The sequence below is a fragment of the Larus michahellis genome, chromosome 11 (assembly GCF_964199755.1).
Source record: "Larus michahellis chromosome 11, bLarMic1.1, whole genome shotgun sequence".
Taxonomy (NCBI): Eukaryota; Metazoa; Chordata; class Aves; order Charadriiformes; family Laridae; genus Larus; species Larus michahellis.
Window position 1 is genome coordinate 21,861,165 of NC_133906.1, and position 18,286 is coordinate 21,879,450.

An 18,286-nucleotide genomic window follows, 5' to 3' on the forward strand; every position below is an offset into this window, starting at 1 on the left:
CCGCCCTCCCTCCATCCTATATAAGGCGCGGCCGGGCCGGGCGGGGGCGGTGCCCGCGTTCGAGTCCCGCATCCGCCGGCACCGTTCCGTTCCCAGCTGCGGCGCCGCCCGCTCGGCCCCGCTCCGCCGGGGGCCCGGCCGGCCGCGGGTGAGTGAGTGCGGGAGGGCGGGGCCGGGGGTCTCTGTCCTCTGCTGGCGGCATGGGCTGGTGGTGGGGGGTAGGGCTGGGGCCTGGGTCTGAGGGAAGGCGGTTGGTCGGGGAGGGGCAGGGCCGGGGTCGCCGAGCCCGGGGAAGGGAGCTGTGTAGGGTGGGGTGGGAAGGGGAGCGGGGCCTGGGGGTTCCCGTGGGGCAGGCAGCCCGGGGCCTGCTCCTTTAGGAGCTGGAAGGCTCTGCAGCCTGGGGCTACCGGGGACCCCCAGCCCCGCGGGGGGCTGCCTGCCCGCCCCGGTCCCGGCGCCTCGCTGGGGCTTGCGCGGCTGCCGGGTGCCGGGAATGCCTGACACGCAGCCTTCCCCCGGCCCTCCCGAGCGGGGAGCGGGGCTGGTGTCGTCTTACACGCCTTATATAGCCCGCACCGGGCCGGGGAGAGCGGGGGCACGCTGGCCCCCAGCCCTGCAGCCTCCGCTGCCTCCCAGCCGGGAGCCCGCCGTCCCTTGCCAGGGCTGGGGAGAGCCCCGGGCCCCCGGAGCTGGCCCCGTCCCCCGCCCGGCAGCGTCAGGAGGAAGGTCACGGCGGGGGGGCGTCGCAAGGGCCTGGTGGCACCTTCCAGGTGGCCGGGAGGCTGAGGCTGGCCCGTCTGCCCGGAGCCTTGGCCGGCTGACAGCTGTCAGCGCAGCCCTGGCAGGCAGGGGAGCGCCGGGATTCCCTCCCCGCCGAAGCCCCGGCCCTGCGTGCGGAGATGGGCTGGCTCCCAGGTAGCATCTGCTCGGCCGGCTGCCGGAGTGCCAGCCTGGCTGCTCTGCCAGGCGCCTCCGGTGGCGTCAGGCAGCTCCTGGGATGCTGCTGATAATTCACCTGGCAAAAACGCTTCTGGTTCCCATCCTTCCCTACCTGCTGCCGCTTCTCTGCTGTCTGAAACGCTCTCAGCTTTCATCAGTGTGAGTTTCTGGGGTGCTGTAAGGGAGAGCATGTCCTGGGTTTGGGAGAGGGAGTGGAGCCTGCGGGCGCTCAGCTGTGGGTGGCAGGGGGCTGTACCTGGCTCCCTGACACTAGTCAGCATTAGCCTGGGCCCCTCGGCTCTGGCACTGCAGGAGGGGATGCTGATAGATTTGGGGTGCGTCTCTAACCACAGTGTAGGATGGTCAGGGTGGAGTTACCGCTGGAAGTGTGACCTGTCTCCTCCTGCCCCATCCTGCCAGGCGCCGGGCCCCCTCCTCGCCTGCTCTCCCTGCGTTGTTTCCGTGTTCCCTAACACCAGGATCACACCCTCTTCCCTTGCAGAGATGGGCGACATGGAGTCCTACAAGGTGATGCTGAATGGGCCGGCGCCCTGGGGCTTCAGGCTGCAGGGAGGGAAGGATTTCAGCATGCCCCTCTCCATCTCCAGGGTAAGAGAAGCCAAGACCAGCAACTCCCATCCTTCCTCTGCCTCTGGGTGGGAGCCGTGGTGGCTGCATCCAGGTGGCTGAAGCACAGCCATATGGGGGATGCGGACGAGCTGGGGCCCCCGCATCCTGCCCTGCCTGGCTCCACGTAGCCTCCTTGGAACCTTATCAGCTGCAGTCCGGCATGGGGGTGTTCCGGGCAGAGGACCGCAGCAGGGATGTGAAATGTTGCGCAGCTTCTGCGGAGTCATTCTGGCTGCTGGGGGGGGCAGGGGAGGCCCCTTCCGGACCGTGCCCACCGCAGGGGGAGGGGAGGGGAGCCGCTCTCACCGTCTCTGAGCTATGAGGCTCAGTCCACATTGTAACACCGGGCTCAGCATCCCGGGACCTGGCTGGTGCCCTCTTGCTCTCCCTCCTGCTGGGTGATTCCCAGCTCCGCACCTGAGCTGGCCCCTGGAGCAGGCAGGGAGGGGAGGAAACCTGTGCTGCTGCCCATACTGCATTGGGATTTGGCTCCCTCTGCAAAACCAGCCTGTTTCTCCAGCATGAGCGAGAGCCGTTGTGCAAGCTGCTCACAGTGTGATGCTTGCCCAGGCCAGGTCTGGCCCTGGGCATGTGTGGGTCCCTGTCCGCAGATGGCCTCCGGATGGGTGCTGGCCACAGCTCCGGCCACACAATTGCCTTATAAGCCTTGGAATGTGACTGCATTGCCTGTGCCGCTGACGCTCAGCGGCTGGCACGGAGGCTGCTTCTCAAAGGACAGCTTTGCTCGTGGCACCGAGTGCTGTGTGGGGACCTGCCCCCGGCACGAGCCTGGCACCACGCGCCTGCCCCGGAGGGCACGGGTCTCCACGGCATCCCAGCACAGAGCATGGACCCTGAGGGCACAGTGCGAGGCTGGAGTCGCCAGCGCCACTGCCCTGGGGCCTGCCGATCTCTGCCGAGCACGCAGAGACGGCTTCAGCGAGTTTATTCTCTAAAAAATGTTTCTCTTGGCTGCGAGCCAGCGCTTAACAAAGGGTCTGGTCGGATGGAGGAGCCTCCCAGGGCCCAGGGCAGGGGCCTCGCGAAGCAATGGCTCTGCTGTTCGAGCAGGCCAGCGCTGCCCTCAGGGCTTGGGACACACTGCTGTCCTGGGCAGGGCAGGCAGGGGCAGTGAGGACATTCCTGGGGACATAGCCAGCTTTGGGGGGGGGGGGTCTCTGGCCAGGCTGGGCTGTGTGGTGGAGCAGCAGGCCCTTGTCTGATGGTGGGGGTTGACCCTGTGCTGCTCTGCACCCCAGAGGCATCCCCAGCCCTAAATGCTCCTGCCTGGAGCGTGCTGCTGTCCTTGGCCACCGCTTCCCTTGAGCAAGGACGAGCAGGCTGTCCTGCCAGGCCTGGGGCTGCTGGAGCGGGCTGGAAGGAGGTGTGTCCTGCCCCGGCTTTGGGGGCTGCCATGGGGTCCTGCTCTCTGCAGCCGGGGAGCACAGGGTGAGAGCAGCACCGGCACATGCTTTGGCTCTTGGCTGCGTCCATCGTTGTGATGTTACTGGGCGAGCTGGAAAGCTGCTTCTGCTCGATGGTCACGCAAAAGAGATGCTACCCTGGTCCTCTCGTGGCAGGGGGCTCTTGCGGGGGTCCTGGCACCTTGGCTAGGCAAGCTGTGAGACTCTGGTCCTGAGCTGCCTGCAGTGGAGCCAGGGTAAGGGATGGTGTCTGGGGGGCTGGATGCTGTGTGGCACGTCCCAGCGTCTGGTAGCTGGGGAAGAGGAGAGACCCTCGGTGCTGCTGGGGGATGCTGCTTGGGCCCTTGTGTGGGTGCCTGACTCCCCTCCATGCTGGCTGAGAGCGTTCTGGGTGCCGAAGCCCTGGAACGGGGCGGCCAGCGGGCACCTTGCTGGGTGCGGTGATGGAGGCACGGGGAACAAAGGACTGCCTGGGCAGAGAAGGGAGGAAGGAAGCCCTGGTTAGCAGGGCCGGGTGGGAAGCGGGAGAGCTGGCACTGCCACGGCTCCCGGCTGAGCTGGCACCTGCCGAAGGGGTTTCCTGGTGTGCTGGCGCGGAGGGAGAAGGGGAGCATGGCGGTGCTGGCCGGGCTGGGTGCGGCTGCGTGACGCAGCTTGCTGTGCTCTCCCCTTCCTGGGCAGCCGTGTGAAAACCTCTCCCAGCTCCCACTCCTGCCTCCAAACCCACGCAGCCGCCCTGCGCCTTCCCCAGACCTCCAGGGCAGCAAGCCAGGGCTTGTAGCAGTGTGGCCAGGAGCCGGCCAGCGCCACTTGCCACCCAGGGCACCCTCCCGTGCCGGGCAGGAGGAGCGGGCGCTGGGCAGTGTGGGGTCACCGGAGGGGTGCCCATGTGCCACCGGGGATGGCAGTGGGATGCAGGCGGAGCCGGATTGCGTCCAGCCCGGGTGTGGGGTTTGGCCTCCTGTGGAGGGCTGGTGCTGGCGCGGGGAAGGGGAGCGTGGCTCTGGGGCGAGCTGGGTCCTGTGCGCGGGCAAGGAGGGGCCGGGGCTCCGCGGCAGGGATTTTTCAGCCCTCTGACGGCGCTGGGAATCTGGCTCGCTCCTTTTATGTTCATGTCGAACAGGACTTGAGGAAATACTTGGTCTGGGTCCAAGCGCCTCGAGTTCTTCCGTGCTGGAGGAGCAGGAATGGCTGTAGACTGCCTACGTCTGTCTGTCTGTCTGTCAGTGCCTGGGAGCTGTGTGCAGCGCTCGGGGCCCTGCTCGCCGTTGGCTGTGCATCCCTGGCGGGAGGGGAGGGCAGCCTCTGCTTCCCGGCACAGACCTGACGTAGAGCCGTGCCGTAGAGCCGCGCTGGGGACAAGGTGAATCCCCAGCACCGCGGCCATGCTCCCGGCTGCCCCGGCAGGGTGAGGGCTGGGGGAGCAGCGTGGGTGGGGGCAGGAGTCTCCCTGCCCCCGGGGGGGCTCCCGCTCCCCTGCAGGGATGAGGTAACGTCTGTGCCTGCCGGCACCGGGAGGGGAACTGGACGGGAGCGTGGGTGGCTGGCGGGGAGTGCCCGGGGGTGCCTCTCCTGTCCCCTCCCCGCGTCCCAGGCGAAGGGCTGGACATGCCTGTGGTTCACAGCCAGACGTGGGCTGCCCGACGGGCCCTGACTCACCGCGCTCCCTTCCCACCGCGGGGATGGCTCCGAGGGGCAGCCAGGCCTCCTGACGAGGCTGAGCCATCGCCGCCTCCGCTGTTTGGTGTCATGGGGACGGGCGCCAGGGTGCTGGCATGGACCCCGGCCGTGCTAGAGGGCAGGGGCTGGCAGTGCCCCGGGGTAGTGCTGAGCCCTCCACTGCTGCGGAGGCGAAGAGGCTGCTCTGGGTGAATATGCTGGGAAACAGGGGGTGATCCCGGAGTCCCTGCCTCCCCCTGGGTCAGATCCGTATGGTGTCCTGTGCCGGGCTGGGCCTTGCATGAGGGAGCCTGGGCCCCGGCAGACCCCTGCCCTCGGAGGGATGATGGTGTCCCTCTGCTGCCGCGTCACCCCTCGGCCGGCCCGGCTCTCCCTGACTCTCTCTGTCCTGCAGCTGACGCCGGGCGGGAAGGCGGCCCAGGCCGGCGTGGGAGTGGGCGACTGGGTGCTGTACATCGACGGGGAGAGCACCAGCTCCATGACGCACATCGAGGCCCAGAACAGGATCCGCGCCTGCGGGGACAGGCTCTGCCTCACCCTGAGCAGGTAGGGTTGGCGGCTCCTGCAAACCTGGGGTCCTGGTGTGGCCGGAGCAGAGCCAGGGCCCTCTGCCCAGTGCCGTCTCCTGGCGTCACCACTCCTTTGTCGGAGCCTGGCAGCCCCTGGCTAGCTCCGAGGGCTCTACTTAGCTGGATGAGGCTTAGCCCGTCTGCCAGCCCTCACCTGCAAGCCACAGGGCAGTGCCAGCCATCCGTGGCTCCTCTTGGGCGGGCGTTGCATCCCTGGGGTACGAGCGTTCCGGTGGTGGCTGGGCTGGTTCTAGCACCTGCCCGGTTGTCTCCTTTCTTGCAGAGCCCAGAACCACCTGGGGAAGCCGCAGAAGGTACGTGTCGCTCCTGGCGCTGCAGCCGCAGCTCACCCTCTTCTCAGGGGAGGGGAATCTCTGAGCACAGATGGACAAAGGGACTTTGTTCCTGGGGCCCACGGGCTTCTGGGGGACTGGGGTGTGCTTGGAGGGCTGGAAGACTCCTCGCTGGAGGAGCAGGTCTGGCCCCCGGCACTACAGGGGATCGGAGGGAGCAGGGTCTGCCCAGCAGGCACCTGTGCCCCGGCTGCCACCTGTCTGTGCCCCTGCGGTGCCAGGTGTGGGCAGGGGTGCGGAGAGGCCAACGCAGGGGAGGAGGCTGGGCAACCGCAGCACAGCCTTGGGGCCCCGTGTTTGCTAGTGCTGGGGAGTGCCCTGGCGTGGGGAGGCAGGGCTGGGGCTGGTGACCGGTGTCTCCTGGACGGAAGCCACCTGCATGTGTTCAGCTTTGTGCCGCGGGACGGTTGTGATCGGCGTGTGTGCATGCACCGCCTTGCCACGGGCAGCAGTGAGCGTCCAGGGCACTTACTAATCCTCCAACAACCCTCGTGCAGGGCTCATGGCCTGCTGTTGCTGGGCTGGGTGCCCTGCGGAGAGAGGTGCCAGCCTGGCAGAGCCCAGTGCCCAAGGTGCACGTTGTGTCCGGCTTTCCTACCTGGCTGCCTGCTGCGCTGCCTGGCCCGGGGCTGCCCCTTGCATGCCGCTTGACGTGTGAGCCCGTGTCTGTGTGTTTTGTCTCGCTCAGGACTCACTCCCCTGCTCTGAACCCCTGAAATATAACTTCGCTCCCAGCACCGCCCTCAACAAAACAGCTCGGCCCTTCGGGGCCGGCTCGCCTCCGAACCCACGGCCCGGGCTGGTGACGAAACCCGTGACGTACGCGCCCCTGGCGCCCACCTCTACCCCCCAGCACAATGGGTATGTTGCTGTCTGTCCTGCTCCCCGAAGATCGGGGGGAGCCCGCTGCCCGGCCCTGCTGCGCCTTGCATGCCAGGCACCATGGGTGGGAGCGGGCGACGGTGCCTGTGCTGGGATCCCCCGATGGCTGGGGTACCTGGCACAGCAGGAGTGTCCCCACATGCGTGCTGGTCCCTCGCCCGGGGATGTACCAGCTTGTGGGGAGTCCTGCAGGGCATGGCACAGCGGTCGTAGCAGGACACTTGCTGGCATCTGTGGCAGCAGGGAAGCAATGGCTGCATTGTGGCTACCAGCCAGCTCCTGCCTGGGGTCGTCCTGCCAGTCCCCTGGCTGCTGGGATGGGCTGGGCAAAGGGAAGACTTGAGCCCTGCGCAGCACCGTCCTCGCCCTGCTCACAGGAAAGGAGCTTCTGTCCCTGCAGGTTGCCCGCCCGGCTGCTGCCGGTCCCTGCCCCTCCTGCCAAGAGCTACCTGCCATGGCACCTCGACATTAAGCCATGGACGGGGAGAGGATGTGGCCCTGGCTGCCCTGGGCACCCAGGACTGGTTTGGGGGGCTGAGGGAGGCATGGTTCTGGTCTCTTGGTGTCTGCTGCTGCGGCCCAGTGTGCTCCCAGCCCTGGGCGAGCTGGGCATGGGTCATCCTGGGGAGTTGGGGGACTGGTGCAGGCCATAGGTGAGCTCTGGAAGCTTCTTGGGTGCTGCGGGTCTAATTTCACTTTCCTTTTTCTTTCTTTCTCTCCTCCCTTTCTCTTTCCCTCTCCCCTACAGGTGCTGAGCCTTGACAAGTCAGTAAGCCTTTTGCCTGCTCTCTGTCCTCCCTGCATGCCTCTTCCCTGCTAGTGTCCCCCTCTCCGGGGCAGGGTTGGCCTGGGGACAGGTGGCACACGCTGCTCTGCCCGCGTGGGTGGGTGGTTCCTGGCAATAGACTGTCCTGACCCTGAAAGGCGAGGGCTGCCTGTCTCTGCCGGGGCCCTGGAGTGTCCTTGCGTGTGGTCCTTTCCCTTCTCCCCAAGATACGGTTTGGCTGGGTAAGGGCTGCCAGGCTGCCCAGGGTCAGGCAGGTGGTTGGCACCGCCGTTGGCACCGCAGTTCTTCACTGGACTCTCTTGTATCTCCCCTGCCAGTGATTTTTTGACCTTGGCTTATTCTTGCTGTGCCCTTTTCCTTCCTAGCCCTTGGGGCCAGTCTCAAACTGCCAAGGATCGACAGTCAGTCCTGAGTCAGTCCTTAATGGGCCCTTCCTATGTGGAGGAGGAGTAGAGCTTGTGGGGAGGAAGGCAATGTGTGGTGTCTCATGTACTGATGTGCCGCGGTTCTGTGCCAGAGGAGCTGTGGGGCAGCCCCAGGGAGGTGATGCAGCGGGGATCTGTCAGATTTGACAGGCGCTGCTGTCACTCGCAGGCAGCCCCCGAAGCTGCTGGAGACCCCCACCACCCCTGTGTTTGACCCTGAGAAGTTGCGGCTGATAGAGGACGCTGAGGACTGGCAACCCCGTGCCACCAACACCCAGTCCCGCTCCTTCCTCAAACTGGCCCGTCTGACGGGCACAGACAGCAGTAAGTTCCCGCAGGTCCCGGTGCTGCCTGGGGGTGCCCAGCTTTGCTGGAGCAACTGGAACCAGATAAAGGCTGGGATGTGTCGTGGCAGTGGAGCTTTGGTTTTGGCCCCGTCTGTCCCCTCGGGGGAGGCTGAGCTGGGGGGTTTTACCCGGGGCTGTGCGTGGGATGATGGTGGAGCCGCTGGGCTGGGGCCGTGCTCTGCCCCGTGGCCGGGCAGGGCTGTGTGTTGCGCAGGAGGATGGTGGGACGGGAGGTCGGTTTTCCTTCCTTTCCCTCCCATTCCCGCTGTCCCTGGGCCTTGGTTGCTGCAGACTGACCCTGTTTCCTCCTTTCTGTCCTGCTGCGCTCAGTGGAGGATCATGAGGATGAGCTTGTTAAAACGCCCAGGTAAGGGGCGAGGGTCCCAGGGCGGCAGCAGGAGCCACAGGGGTGCCCACCCTGGGCTTGGCCAACCTGGAGCTCAGCCCACCCGGCTGGTTCGGCCTCGCACTCACTGCTTGCGGTGACTCTGGGAAAGCACTTTGCCCTGTTGCTCTGACTTCTTTTTCCCTTGCCTTCTCCTCCGTCCTCCCGTTCCCCCTCTGTCCTCTCCCCGTAGCCGAGCTGTTGGCGGAGCCGCAGAGCCCGCCCTGTGCTCGCCCTGCGATGGGCACCACCAGCGCTCAGCCACTGCTCTGACTGTCACCACCGGGAGGGTCCTGCCCGGGCACGCGCCTGCCAGGCAGGTTGTCCCCAGCTGGGGTGTCCCTGTACCGGGCAGGACCCGCTGGGCACTGCTGACACAAGCTGGGGAGCCTGAGCTGCGCTGTCACTTCTTGAGCCAGTGGGATCTGGAGGAGGCTGGTAGCACTGGCAGCACCTTGCTGGGGGTGTGAGGAGGTGCTGGGCAGCGCCTGGACCTTGGGCACGATGTCCCGTGAGCCTGCGTGGGGCTGCAGGGCAGCCGGGCAGAACTGGGTGAGTGTTGCAGGCTGCTCCGTGGGGCTGGGGATGCACACAGCAGGGATGCAATGACCCACGGATCAGACATTGACTGTTGTGCCGCCGTTTTTTTCGATGCCACAGGGATGCCCGTGAGTCCAGCTGGGGCACGGGGCAGCAATGGTGAGTGCTGGGGTCTGGAGAGGGGGTCCACGTGTGTGAGGGCGCCTTTGGGAGCGCTGCCCTGTGCCATGGTGCGGGCAGGGTCCATGTGTGCTGCAGGCTGAGCGCCTGCCCTGTGTCACTCGCAGGCAGCCCCCGCAGCCGCAGGAGCCCCCCAGCACCCCTGCGTGTGACCCCGGGAAGTTGCGTCTGATAGAGGATGCTGAGGGCTGGCAGCCCCGCACCGGGACCTCCCAGTCCCGCTCCTTCCGCAAACTGGCCCGTCTGACGGGCACGGACGGCAGTAAGTTCCCGCAGGTCCCGGTGCTGCCTGGGCGTGCCCGGCTTTGCTGGAGCAACTGGAACCAGATAAAGGCTGGGATGTATCATGGCAGCGGAGCTTTAGTTTTGGCTCCTCTGTCCCCTCGGGGGAGGCTGAGCTGGGGGGTTTTACCCGGGGCTGTGCGTGGGATGATGGTGGAGCCGCTGGGCTGGGGCCGTGCTCTGCCCCGTGGCCGGGCAGGGCTGTGTGTTGCGCAGGAGGATGGTGGGAGGAGAGGTCGGTTTTCCTTCCTTTCCCGCTGTTCCTGGGCCTTGATTGCTGCAGACTGACCCTGTTTCCTCCTTTCTGTCCTGCTGCGCTCAGTGGAGGATCATGAGGATGAGCTTGTTAAAACGCCCAGGTAAGGGGCGAGGGTCCCAGGGCGGCAGCAGGAGCCACGGGGCTGCATCCCGGGCATGCCTCTGGGCACTGAGCTGGGGATGCCGAGCTGCGCCTCTTGGGCAAATGGGGAATGGAGGAGGCTGGTGGCACTGGTACACTGTGCTTGGTGTGTTGGGAGGTGTTGGGCAGTGCCCGGGCCTTGGGTGCAAGAGCCTGTGAGCCTGCCCTAGGTGTGCGGGGTGGCTGGGCAGAGCTGGGTGAGATCCTTTGGCTGATTCACCCTCGGGCTTGCTGCTTGCAGTCACTGCGGGGAGGCTTTTTGCCCTGTTGCTGTTTCTTCTCTCCTTCTCCTGTGTCCGCTCCCCATAACTGAGCTGTTGGCAGAGCCGGCCCTGTGCTCGCCCTGCAGTGGGCACCACCAGCACTCAGCCACTGCTCTGATCGTCACCTCGTGAGGGTCCTACCCGGGCACACGCCTGCCAGGCAGATTGTCCCCAACTGTGGTGTCTTTACAGTGGGTTGTCCCTGTGCCAGGCAGGACGCCCTGGGTACCACTGGCACCGAGCTGGGGAGGCCAAGCTGCACCGAGGTGACCCAGACACAGTGGGTAGGGGTGGCTGGTGGCACTGGCAACACCTTGCTGGGGGTGTTGGGAGGCACTGGGCAGCACCTGGACCTGGGGTGTGATCTCCCATGGGGCTGCGGAGCGTCTGCAAGGCTGGTTTGGAGTGAATGCTGCGGGCACCTTCATGGGGCTCATGCCTCTGTGGGTCTGAGGGTGCAAACGTGAGGGATGCGCTGAGCCATGAATCAAACACTGACTGTTGTGCCGCCGTTTTTCCAATGCCACAGGGATGCCCGTGGGTCCAGCTGGGGCACGGGGCAGCAATGGTGAGTGCTGGGGTCTGGCAAAGGGGTTGGCATGCGTGAGGGCGCCTTTGGGAGCGCTGCCCTGTGCCATGGTGCGGGCAGGGTCCATGTGTGCTGCAGGCTGAGCGCCTGCCCTGTGTCACTCGCAGGCAGCCCCCGCAGCCACAGGAGCCCCCCAGCACCCCTGCGTGTGACCCCGGGAAGTTGCGTCTGATAGAGGATGCTGAGGGCTGGCAGCCCCGCACCGGGACCTCCCAGTCCCGCTCCTTCCGCAAACTGGCCCGTCTGACGGGCACGGACGGCAGTAAGTTCCCGCAGGTCCCGGTGCTGCCCGTCTGACGGGGGTTGCTGGACTTTGCCAGTGTACCCAGAACGCGGTGGAGGCTGTGGGGTGATGTTGCACCAGGGGCTTGATTTTGGCCCTCTGTGGCCCCTCTGTGCAGGTTGAGCTGGTGGGAGCTGCCCGGGGCTGTGCGTGGGATGGGGCCATGCAGGTGCTGCTGGGCTGGGGCCGTGCTTTGCCCCGTGGCCGGGCAGGGCTGTGTGGCTGGGGCATTGGGATGGGAGTTCTGTGGGACGGGAGGTCGGTTTTCCTTCCTTTCCCTCCCCTTCCCGCTGTCCCTGGGCCTCGTTTGCTGCAGACTCACCCTGTCTCCTCCTTTCTCTCCTGCTGCGCTCAGTGGAGGATCGTGAGGATGAGCTTGTTAAAAAGCCCAGGTAAGGGGAGCGTGTGCCAGGGCGGCAGCAGGAGCCATGGGGTGCCCACCTGGGGCTAAGCCCACCCGGCTGGTTCACCCTCGCGCTCACTGCTTGGGGTGACTCTGGGAAAGCTCTTTGTCCTGTTGCTCTTTCTTCTCTCCTCTCCTCCTTCTCCATCTGCCCGTTCCTTCTCTGTCCTCTCCCTCTCCTCAGAGCCGAGCTGTTGGCAGAGCCGGCCGTTTGCTCGCCCCGTGACGGGCACCACCAGCACTCAGCCACTGCTCTGACCATCACCTCGTGAGGGTCCTGCCCGGGCACGTGCCTGCCAGGCAGGCCGTCCCCAACCTGTGGTGTCTTTCCAGTGGGTTGTCTCCGTGCCGGGCAGGACCCAGTGGGCACTGCTGGCACCGAGCAGGTGAGGCCGAGCTGAACCAACATGACACAGTGGACAATTGTCCAGTGTGGGTTGTTGGGATCACTGTCCGGTTGGGGACAGCCTGCCTGACAGCCGGCTGGTGGCACTGGCAACAAACACCTTGCTGGGGTGCTGGGAGGCGCTGGGCAGTGCCTGGATCTGGGGCACGATGTCCTGTGGGGCTGCGGGGTGGCTGCAAGGCTGGTTTGGAGTGAATGCTGCCGGTATCTTTGTGGAGCCATGCCTCTGTAGGGCCGGGGGTTGCGTGTGAGAGGGATGGACTGAGTCGTGAATCAAACACTGACTGTTGTGCCGCCGTTTTTCCAATGCCACAGGGATGCCCGTGGGTCCAGCTGGGGCACGGGGCAGCAATGGTGAGTGCTGGGGTCTGGCAAGGGGGTTGGCATGCGTGAGGGCGCCTTTGGGAGCGCTGCCCTGTGCCATGGTGCGGGCAGGGTCCATGTGTGCTGCGGGCTGAGTGCCTGCCCTGTGTCACTCGCAGGCAGCCCCCGCAGCCACAGGAGCCCCCCAGCACCCCTGCGTGTGACCCCGGGAAGTTGCGTCTCATAGAGGATGCTGAGGACTGGCAGCCCCGCACCGGGACCTCCCAGTCCCGCTCCTTCCGCAAACTGGCCCGTCTGACGGGCACGGACGGCAGTAAGTTCCTGCAGGTCCCGGTGCTGCCCGTCTGACGGGGGTTGCTGGACTTTGCCAGTGTACCCAGAACGCGGTGGAGGCTGTGGGGTGATGTTGCACCAGGGGCTTGATTTTGGCCCTCTGTGGCCCCTCTGTGCAGGTTGAGGTGGTGGGGTTTACCCGTGGCTGTGCGTGGGCTCGTGGTGGAGCTGCTGGGCTGGGGCCGTGCTTTGCCCCGTGGCCGGGCAGGGCTGTGCGTTGGGGGTAGGTGGGCGGCAGGAGGAGAGGTCGTTTTGTTCTTCCTTGCCCTTCCCTTCCTTTCCCGCTGTCCCTGGGCTTTGGTTGCTGCAGACTGACTTTGTCTCCTCCTTTCTCTCCTGCTGCGCTCAGTGGAGGATCATGATGATGTGTTTGTTAAAAAGCCCAGGTAAGGGGAGCGTGTGCCAGGGCGGCAGCAGGAGCCATGGGGCTGCAGGCCTCCGGGTGCTGCTGGCACTGAGCAGGGGATGCCATGGTCTCCCGGACACAGTGTGGGGGGAGGCTGGTGGCACTGGGAAAACCTGGCTGTGGGTGTTTGATGTTTGGGCAGCATCTGCACCTGGGGCGCGATGTCCCATGAGCCTGGCGTGGGGCTGCGGGGTGGCCAGGCAGAGCTGGGACAGTGCCGCTGTCTTCTCCGTGGGTGCCTGGCCCTGTGTGGAGCCAAGGAAGGGAGTCGAGAGCGGGGGCCATGCCTTGCCCCAGGCAGTCCATCAGGGTTACGCACAGCTCCTTTTCCCATTGCCTCTCCCTGATGCCTCCTGCCCCGGCACTGTGACCGCTGCGTCCCAGCTCTTCCCGGTTTGCTCTGACGCAAGTAAACGCTCCTGTATTTGTAGCCATCTGCTTCTCGCCTTCACCCTGCAGAGGCGCAGAGCCGCCGGCTCTCCCTCTGTCCCTGTCCCCTCTCAGGTGGGCTGCGTCTCTCTGGCCCTGGCTTGCCCTGCCTGCTCCCAAGCCCAGTGCTGGCAGCCTGTGGGGGCAGCACAAGCCTTGCCCCCGCCCCAGGACCAGCCTGGCCCTGCCTAGCCGGAGGGATGGCAGAGCCCTGCCTGTCCCCAGCTCTGCCAGAGCTGGACCTGGGGGCTTCCTGCACAGGGTCGGGTCCAAGCCCCTCTGCACCCCAATGAGGCTGGGGGCAACCATGGTGTGCGAGTGGGCAGCCGGGGTCTGCATGATCCTGGGGTCCCTGGTCAGCCCAGAGCTGGCAGCGGGGCCCTGGCAGGCCTGCGCTTCCTCCCACCGCTCCCCAGACCACCATGATATCTGCCAGAGACCCTGGAGTGCTGTGTCTCTGCAGGGCTGAAGGTGCTTGGCTGGTCCCCTGTCACCAAACCAGCTGGTGGCTGGGCACGGGGGCTTGGCTGGCTCCTGCCTGCTCGTTGGGGTGGGGGGGCCCTGCCTGCACACACAAGCCCGCCGGGCAGAGGGGGCGAGCAGGGCAGCCTGGATTAACTGCTTGTTCTGTAGCCAGGTCTCCGTGCTGGACCCGTCCCCAGGAGCAGCGATGAAGACGGAGCCAGGACTGGGTGAGCAAAATATTTCTTCTGGTCTCGGGGGAAGTGGGGCGAGGGTGCCGGGGGGATGCTACTTGCCCAGCTGTGGGTGCTGGGAGGGGGCTGCCAAGGGATGAGGAGCACCATCCTGGAGACTTGTATGTGCGCGCAGCCGCCAGGACCCCTGCTGCCACCCCCGGCCCTGCCAGCCGCCCGCCCTGGGCTGTGGACCCCTCGTTCGCTGAGCGCTACGCCCCAGACAAGACGAGCACGGTGGTGAGCAAGCACAGCCAGCCGGCCACGCCGACCCCCATGCAGAACCGCAGCTCCATCGTGCAGGCGGCGCAGCAGGCCCCCGAGGGGCCCGGCCGTACGCCCCTCTGCTACAAGTGCAACAAGGTCATCAGGTGAGCCCTGGCCACCACGGCCGCCATGCCACCGTCCTGGGCCACAGCATGGCTGACGTGGCTCTGTCCTGCTGCAGGGGACGCTACCTGGTGGCGCTGGGACATTATTACCACCCCGAGGAGTTCACCTGCTGCCAGTGCAGGAAGGTGCTGGATGAGGGTGGCTTCTTTGAGGAGAAAGGCTCCATCTTCTGCCCCAAGTGCTACGACACGCGCTACGCGCCCAGCTGCGCCAAGTGCAAGAAGAAGATCACTGGGGTGAGTGTCCCTCAGCCTGCCCCACACCTCCTGTCCCTGCTCACCTGTGGGTCCCCAGCTCTGTTCCTTCCCATCTTGATCCCATCCCCAGGGATCCCTTGTCCCTTTCTGCCCTGGGAGGGGGTCCCCCGCGGCGCAGGGTGGTCCTGCACCTGGCTGACAGCCATTCCCCTCCAGGAGGTCATGCACGCGCTGAAGATGACCTGGCACGTGCAGTGCTTCACCTGTGCTGCCTGCAAAACTCCCATCCGCAACCGTGCCTTCTACATGGAGGAGGGACAGCCCTACTGCGAGAGAGGTAGGACCCGAGGACCCCACATGGCCCCAGGCACTGCTGGGGCTCAGCACCTGGCCGAGGGGGTGGGGGGTGAGCCGCCCTGTGCAGTGGGGCTCTCCCCACGCCATGGAGAAGGCAGGGACCCTGCTCCTGTGGCCCCTGAGCCCTCCATCCCGGTCCTCCGAGGCTGCTGGGTAGTGCCATCACTCCCACGTTGCCATGGCGATGACGGAGGATGTACATCAAAGGCGAGTGCTGCATCCTGGGAGATGAGGTTTGCCTCCTCCCTGCCACCCGGTGGCGGCCGGGGCCACCCCGCATGCACAGGCATCTCGCCTGGCTGTCTCGGGCATCGTCCCCCGGGCGCTGGAAGCAGATTCTCCCCAGGCTGTGCCTGTGGGATCACAGCTGTGCTGCAGCCCTGCTCCCCTGGGACGAGGGGCTGCGGTCCAGGGAAACACTGACCTGGGCTCTGCCTCTCCTCGCAGACTACGAGAAGATGTTTGGCACCAAGTGCCGCGGCTGCGACTTCAAGATTGACGCTGGGGACCGGTTCCTGGAGGCGCTGGGGTTCAGCTGGCACGACACTTGCTTCGTCTGTGCGGTGAGCCATGCGCCTTCCTCCCCGGCTGCTGGTGGGGACCGTGGCTCTCCCTGGCAGTCGTGCCCTGCGTGGGGCGCACCAGCAGCGTGGGGTCCCTGCTGCCACGAGGTTTTTCCCCACTTGGCTCTGCGCTGGTGGCTTGGGCCCCTGCTCTGAGCCTGCTGCTCCCTGGCACCTGTGCGATGCTGGTGCTGAGCCCTGGGTCATGGCCGGCGGGGGGGACCCGGGGGCTGGCTCAGCCCTCCTGACCTGAGCCCCTGTGTTCTTCTCCCCAGATCTGCCAGACCAACCTGGAAGGGAAGACGTTCTACTCCAAGAAGGACAAGCCGCTCTGCAAGAGCCACGCTTTCTCCCACGTGTGAGGGGCGGGAGTTCAGCTGTGCCCACGCGTGCCCCTGGCCCTGCATGCTCCTCTCCCCCTCCCCTGCTGCCCCCAGGGAGCCAGGCTGGGCCCTCACCCCTTCCCCTTGCTCCTGCCTCTTTCCTGGCAGCTCCTGGCCCAGCTCCAGCCGGAGGTGACGCTGGGCCCAGAGCCCCTTATAGTCGGGTGGCTTCTTCAGTGTCCCCCGGCTGGCCCCAGGAGCCCCAGGAAGGAGACGCTGCATGGATCTCCTGCCCCTGAGCCACACAGCATGGTGGCCATGGCCGAGCCTGGAGTCAGGGTGGGTCTAGCACAGCAGACTCCATCGTTCGGCTGGGGCCCGGCTGCCTGGCAGCTCAGTGCCGGGGCAGGGATGCTCCTGGCACATCCCTGAGCGGGTGAGGACCAGCTCCCCAGCCCCCTGCCACGCTCTCCCCCACCTTCCTCGCTGTGTGCTTAGTGCATAGGGCTGGAGACCCGGCCCCGCTCCCCTGCCAGGGTCCTGCCCATGGCAACCCCCTGGCCACCCTGCAAACGGCTGCGGTGGCTTCCTACCCCGGCTGCGTGCCAGGGAGGGTCTGTACCTCGTGTCCCCCCACCCCACTGGCCTGCTGAGCTCCTGGGGCTGGTGTGCGGCAGCACCCCCAGCCTGGCCATGCTGGGAAGCAGGGCAGCGTGCCAAGCCCACCCCAGCCGCGGGCTAGCAGTGTGTGCTGGTGGCCGGCCGGCCCGCGGGCTCCCACAAGGCTTGGGAACAGCTTCCTACCAAAGAGCGCCTGCCACTGCTGTCCCAGGCCGGTAAATGCCTCTCCCAAACCCACACTCTCCAGTTGGGCTGCTGCTGATGTAGCCACGGTGCTTTTAGTGCCTTTAATAAACACTTCTTCACAAATGCCGGTTGTCTTGGGGCTTGTGGTTTTGCCGAGAGAGGTGTGGCTGGCTGGGAAGGTCAGAACCGGCCCCCCTGGGACCTGACTCAGCTCCCTCCAGCTTTCTGGGGGAAATCTTGGCCTCAGATTTCTCCTCCTCTGCCTTTGTCAGCCCAGGCTGGACCCCTCATGTCACCTGGGTCATCCCTCTCTCTTAGTAGCAGGCAGGACCGCTAATTAATCCAGGGGACAAAGCTGCAGCAAGGGGAGATGGGGCAGATGTCCAGCCCTGCAAGGGAGTCCCCGCTTACCCGGCGGTGTCCCCTGGTCCCTGCTGTGCCCTGGCCCCGAGTCCTGTGCAGGGGATGAGAAGTCATGGGGCACGCGTGGGCCACGTGCACCGGCTCTGGGCGCGCTCCGGCGTAGAGCAGCCAAGCGTTCGCTCATGCGATGCAGCTGCTGTCCCGAAGGACGGGTGCGAGGCCATGCCGGCACCTCCGGCTGGAACGGGCTCGGGGGCAGTGGGTGTGGGGAAGAGCCGCTCCTCCCGCTCTGGCAGCTGGAATGGTCATTAATAATTGCAGCTCTTACTGCGATGAGCAATTGTAAGGAAAATTGTCTTGCTAATCTACTGGAAGGTTCTGCCGGGGGCAGGAGCTGGCTGCAGGGAGCCAAACGCCTCCCGGCATCACCCAGAGCTGGCCTGTGGCTGCGGTGCCACATCCCCCCGGGGCCACGTCTCCCCGGTGCCAGCTGCAGGAGCGCGAAGCCACATCAAAGATGGGGAGGGGAAAGTGGGAGCGATGGAGGCAGGCTGGGTGCTCAGGCTGGGGCGCATGCGGGCGACGGGACGGTCACGCAGAGGAGCAGCAGGAGACGGCTGCGAAAAGGGACAGAAACAGCCGGCGCCTGCCTGGCAGGGCCAGAATGAGCAGGGATGTGGTAAGTGCCCAAGCGTGCGTCCCAGCTGCACAGCCAAGGTCAGGGGAAGTGCAGGGGAAGGTGAGGTGACCGTGGCCCCACGTGAGCAGCCACCGAGCCAGCCCTGGCTCAGCCGGGACGGCATCCCGTGAGCGGAGGGCGGGGAAGGGGCAGGGGGAGGCAGCCGTGCGGGACGGAGCCTGATGGGGTAGCGCAGCCTGAGAACAGGTTGTGCCAGCTCAGCCCCGGGGTACCCGGCTTTGGAGCAGGGCCAGGGGCAAGAGCAGCGGGAGCCGAGCATCTCCCTTCTGCTGTGCAAGGCCTGCACCCGCTGAGGGCTCAGCCCCTTCTGGTTGGCACCCTGTTGCCTCTGGTCCCTACTGATGACGTCTCTTACCACCCAAGGTGCCTCCGCGCTCCGCCGGGAGCTGCTCTTGCCCACCAGCTCTGCGCACCATGCGAGGAGCTTGTGCAGAGGCAGCGGAAGGAGGGTCTCGGGTGGGCTGCGGAGGTGGAGCCTGGGGAGGGGCCGCTGCCGCCCTGCTCGGAGAACAAAGCCTGGCGGCGGCAGGCTCAGGGCTCCCACCATGTCCCTGAGCGGGGTCCCACCACATCCACCCCCAAAGCCGCCTGAGCTGCTCGTGGGGTGCCTGACGCAGCCCCGGCCCCCG

General features: G+C 66.2%; 1 protein-coding gene across 6 annotated transcripts; it reads left to right on the plus strand.

Moving 5' to 3' along the window:
• The first annotated feature begins 49 nt into the window (after positions 1-49).
• On the plus strand, positions 50-16,717 carry PDLIM7 (PDZ and LIM domain 7). Of its 6 annotated transcripts, XM_074603736.1 has the most exons (22): positions 50-148; positions 1,442-1,548; positions 5,068-5,219; positions 5,526-5,556; positions 7,226-7,242; positions 7,859-8,013; positions 8,367-8,403; positions 9,082-9,120; positions 9,249-9,403; positions 9,746-9,782; positions 10,616-10,654; positions 10,783-10,937; positions 11,314-11,350; positions 12,083-12,121; positions 12,250-12,404; positions 12,774-12,810; positions 13,893-13,951; positions 14,091-14,325; positions 14,403-14,583; positions 14,761-14,881; positions 15,349-15,464; positions 15,740-16,717. In XM_074603736.1, exons 2-22 carry the CDS (start codon positions 1,444-1,446, stop codon positions 15,824-15,826), a joined length of 1,989 nt encoding a protein of 662 aa, XP_074459837.1. In that variant the 5' UTR covers positions 50-148; positions 1,442-1,443; the 3' UTR covers positions 15,827-16,717. The 6 variants fall into 6 exon arrangements, with proteins under 6 accessions (XP_074459837.1, XP_074459838.1, XP_074459839.1 ...); XM_074603737.1 differs by lacking the exons at positions 9,249-9,403; positions 9,746-9,782; positions 10,616-10,654; XM_074603738.1 differs by lacking the exons at positions 10,616-10,654; positions 10,783-10,937; positions 11,314-11,350; ... (1 more) ...; positions 12,250-12,404; positions 12,774-12,810.
• The last annotated feature ends 1,569 nt before the right edge of the window (positions 16,718-18,286 follow it).

Excerpts from the sequence above, each read along its gene's own strand:
- PDLIM7 (XM_074603736.1), top strand. The coding sequence starts at position 1,444 with ATGGGCGACATGGAGTCCTACAAGGTGATGCTGAATGGGCCGGCGCCC. Across the intron at positions 9,783-10,615 it reads GAGCTTGTTAAAACGCCCAG|GGATGCCCGTGGGTCCAGCT; the intron begins GTAAGGGGCGAG and ends CCAATGCCACAG. Across the intron at positions 14,584-14,760 it reads GCAAGAAGAAGATCACTGGG|GAGGTCATGCACGCGCTGAA; the intron begins GTGAGTGTCCCT and ends ATTCCCCTCCAG.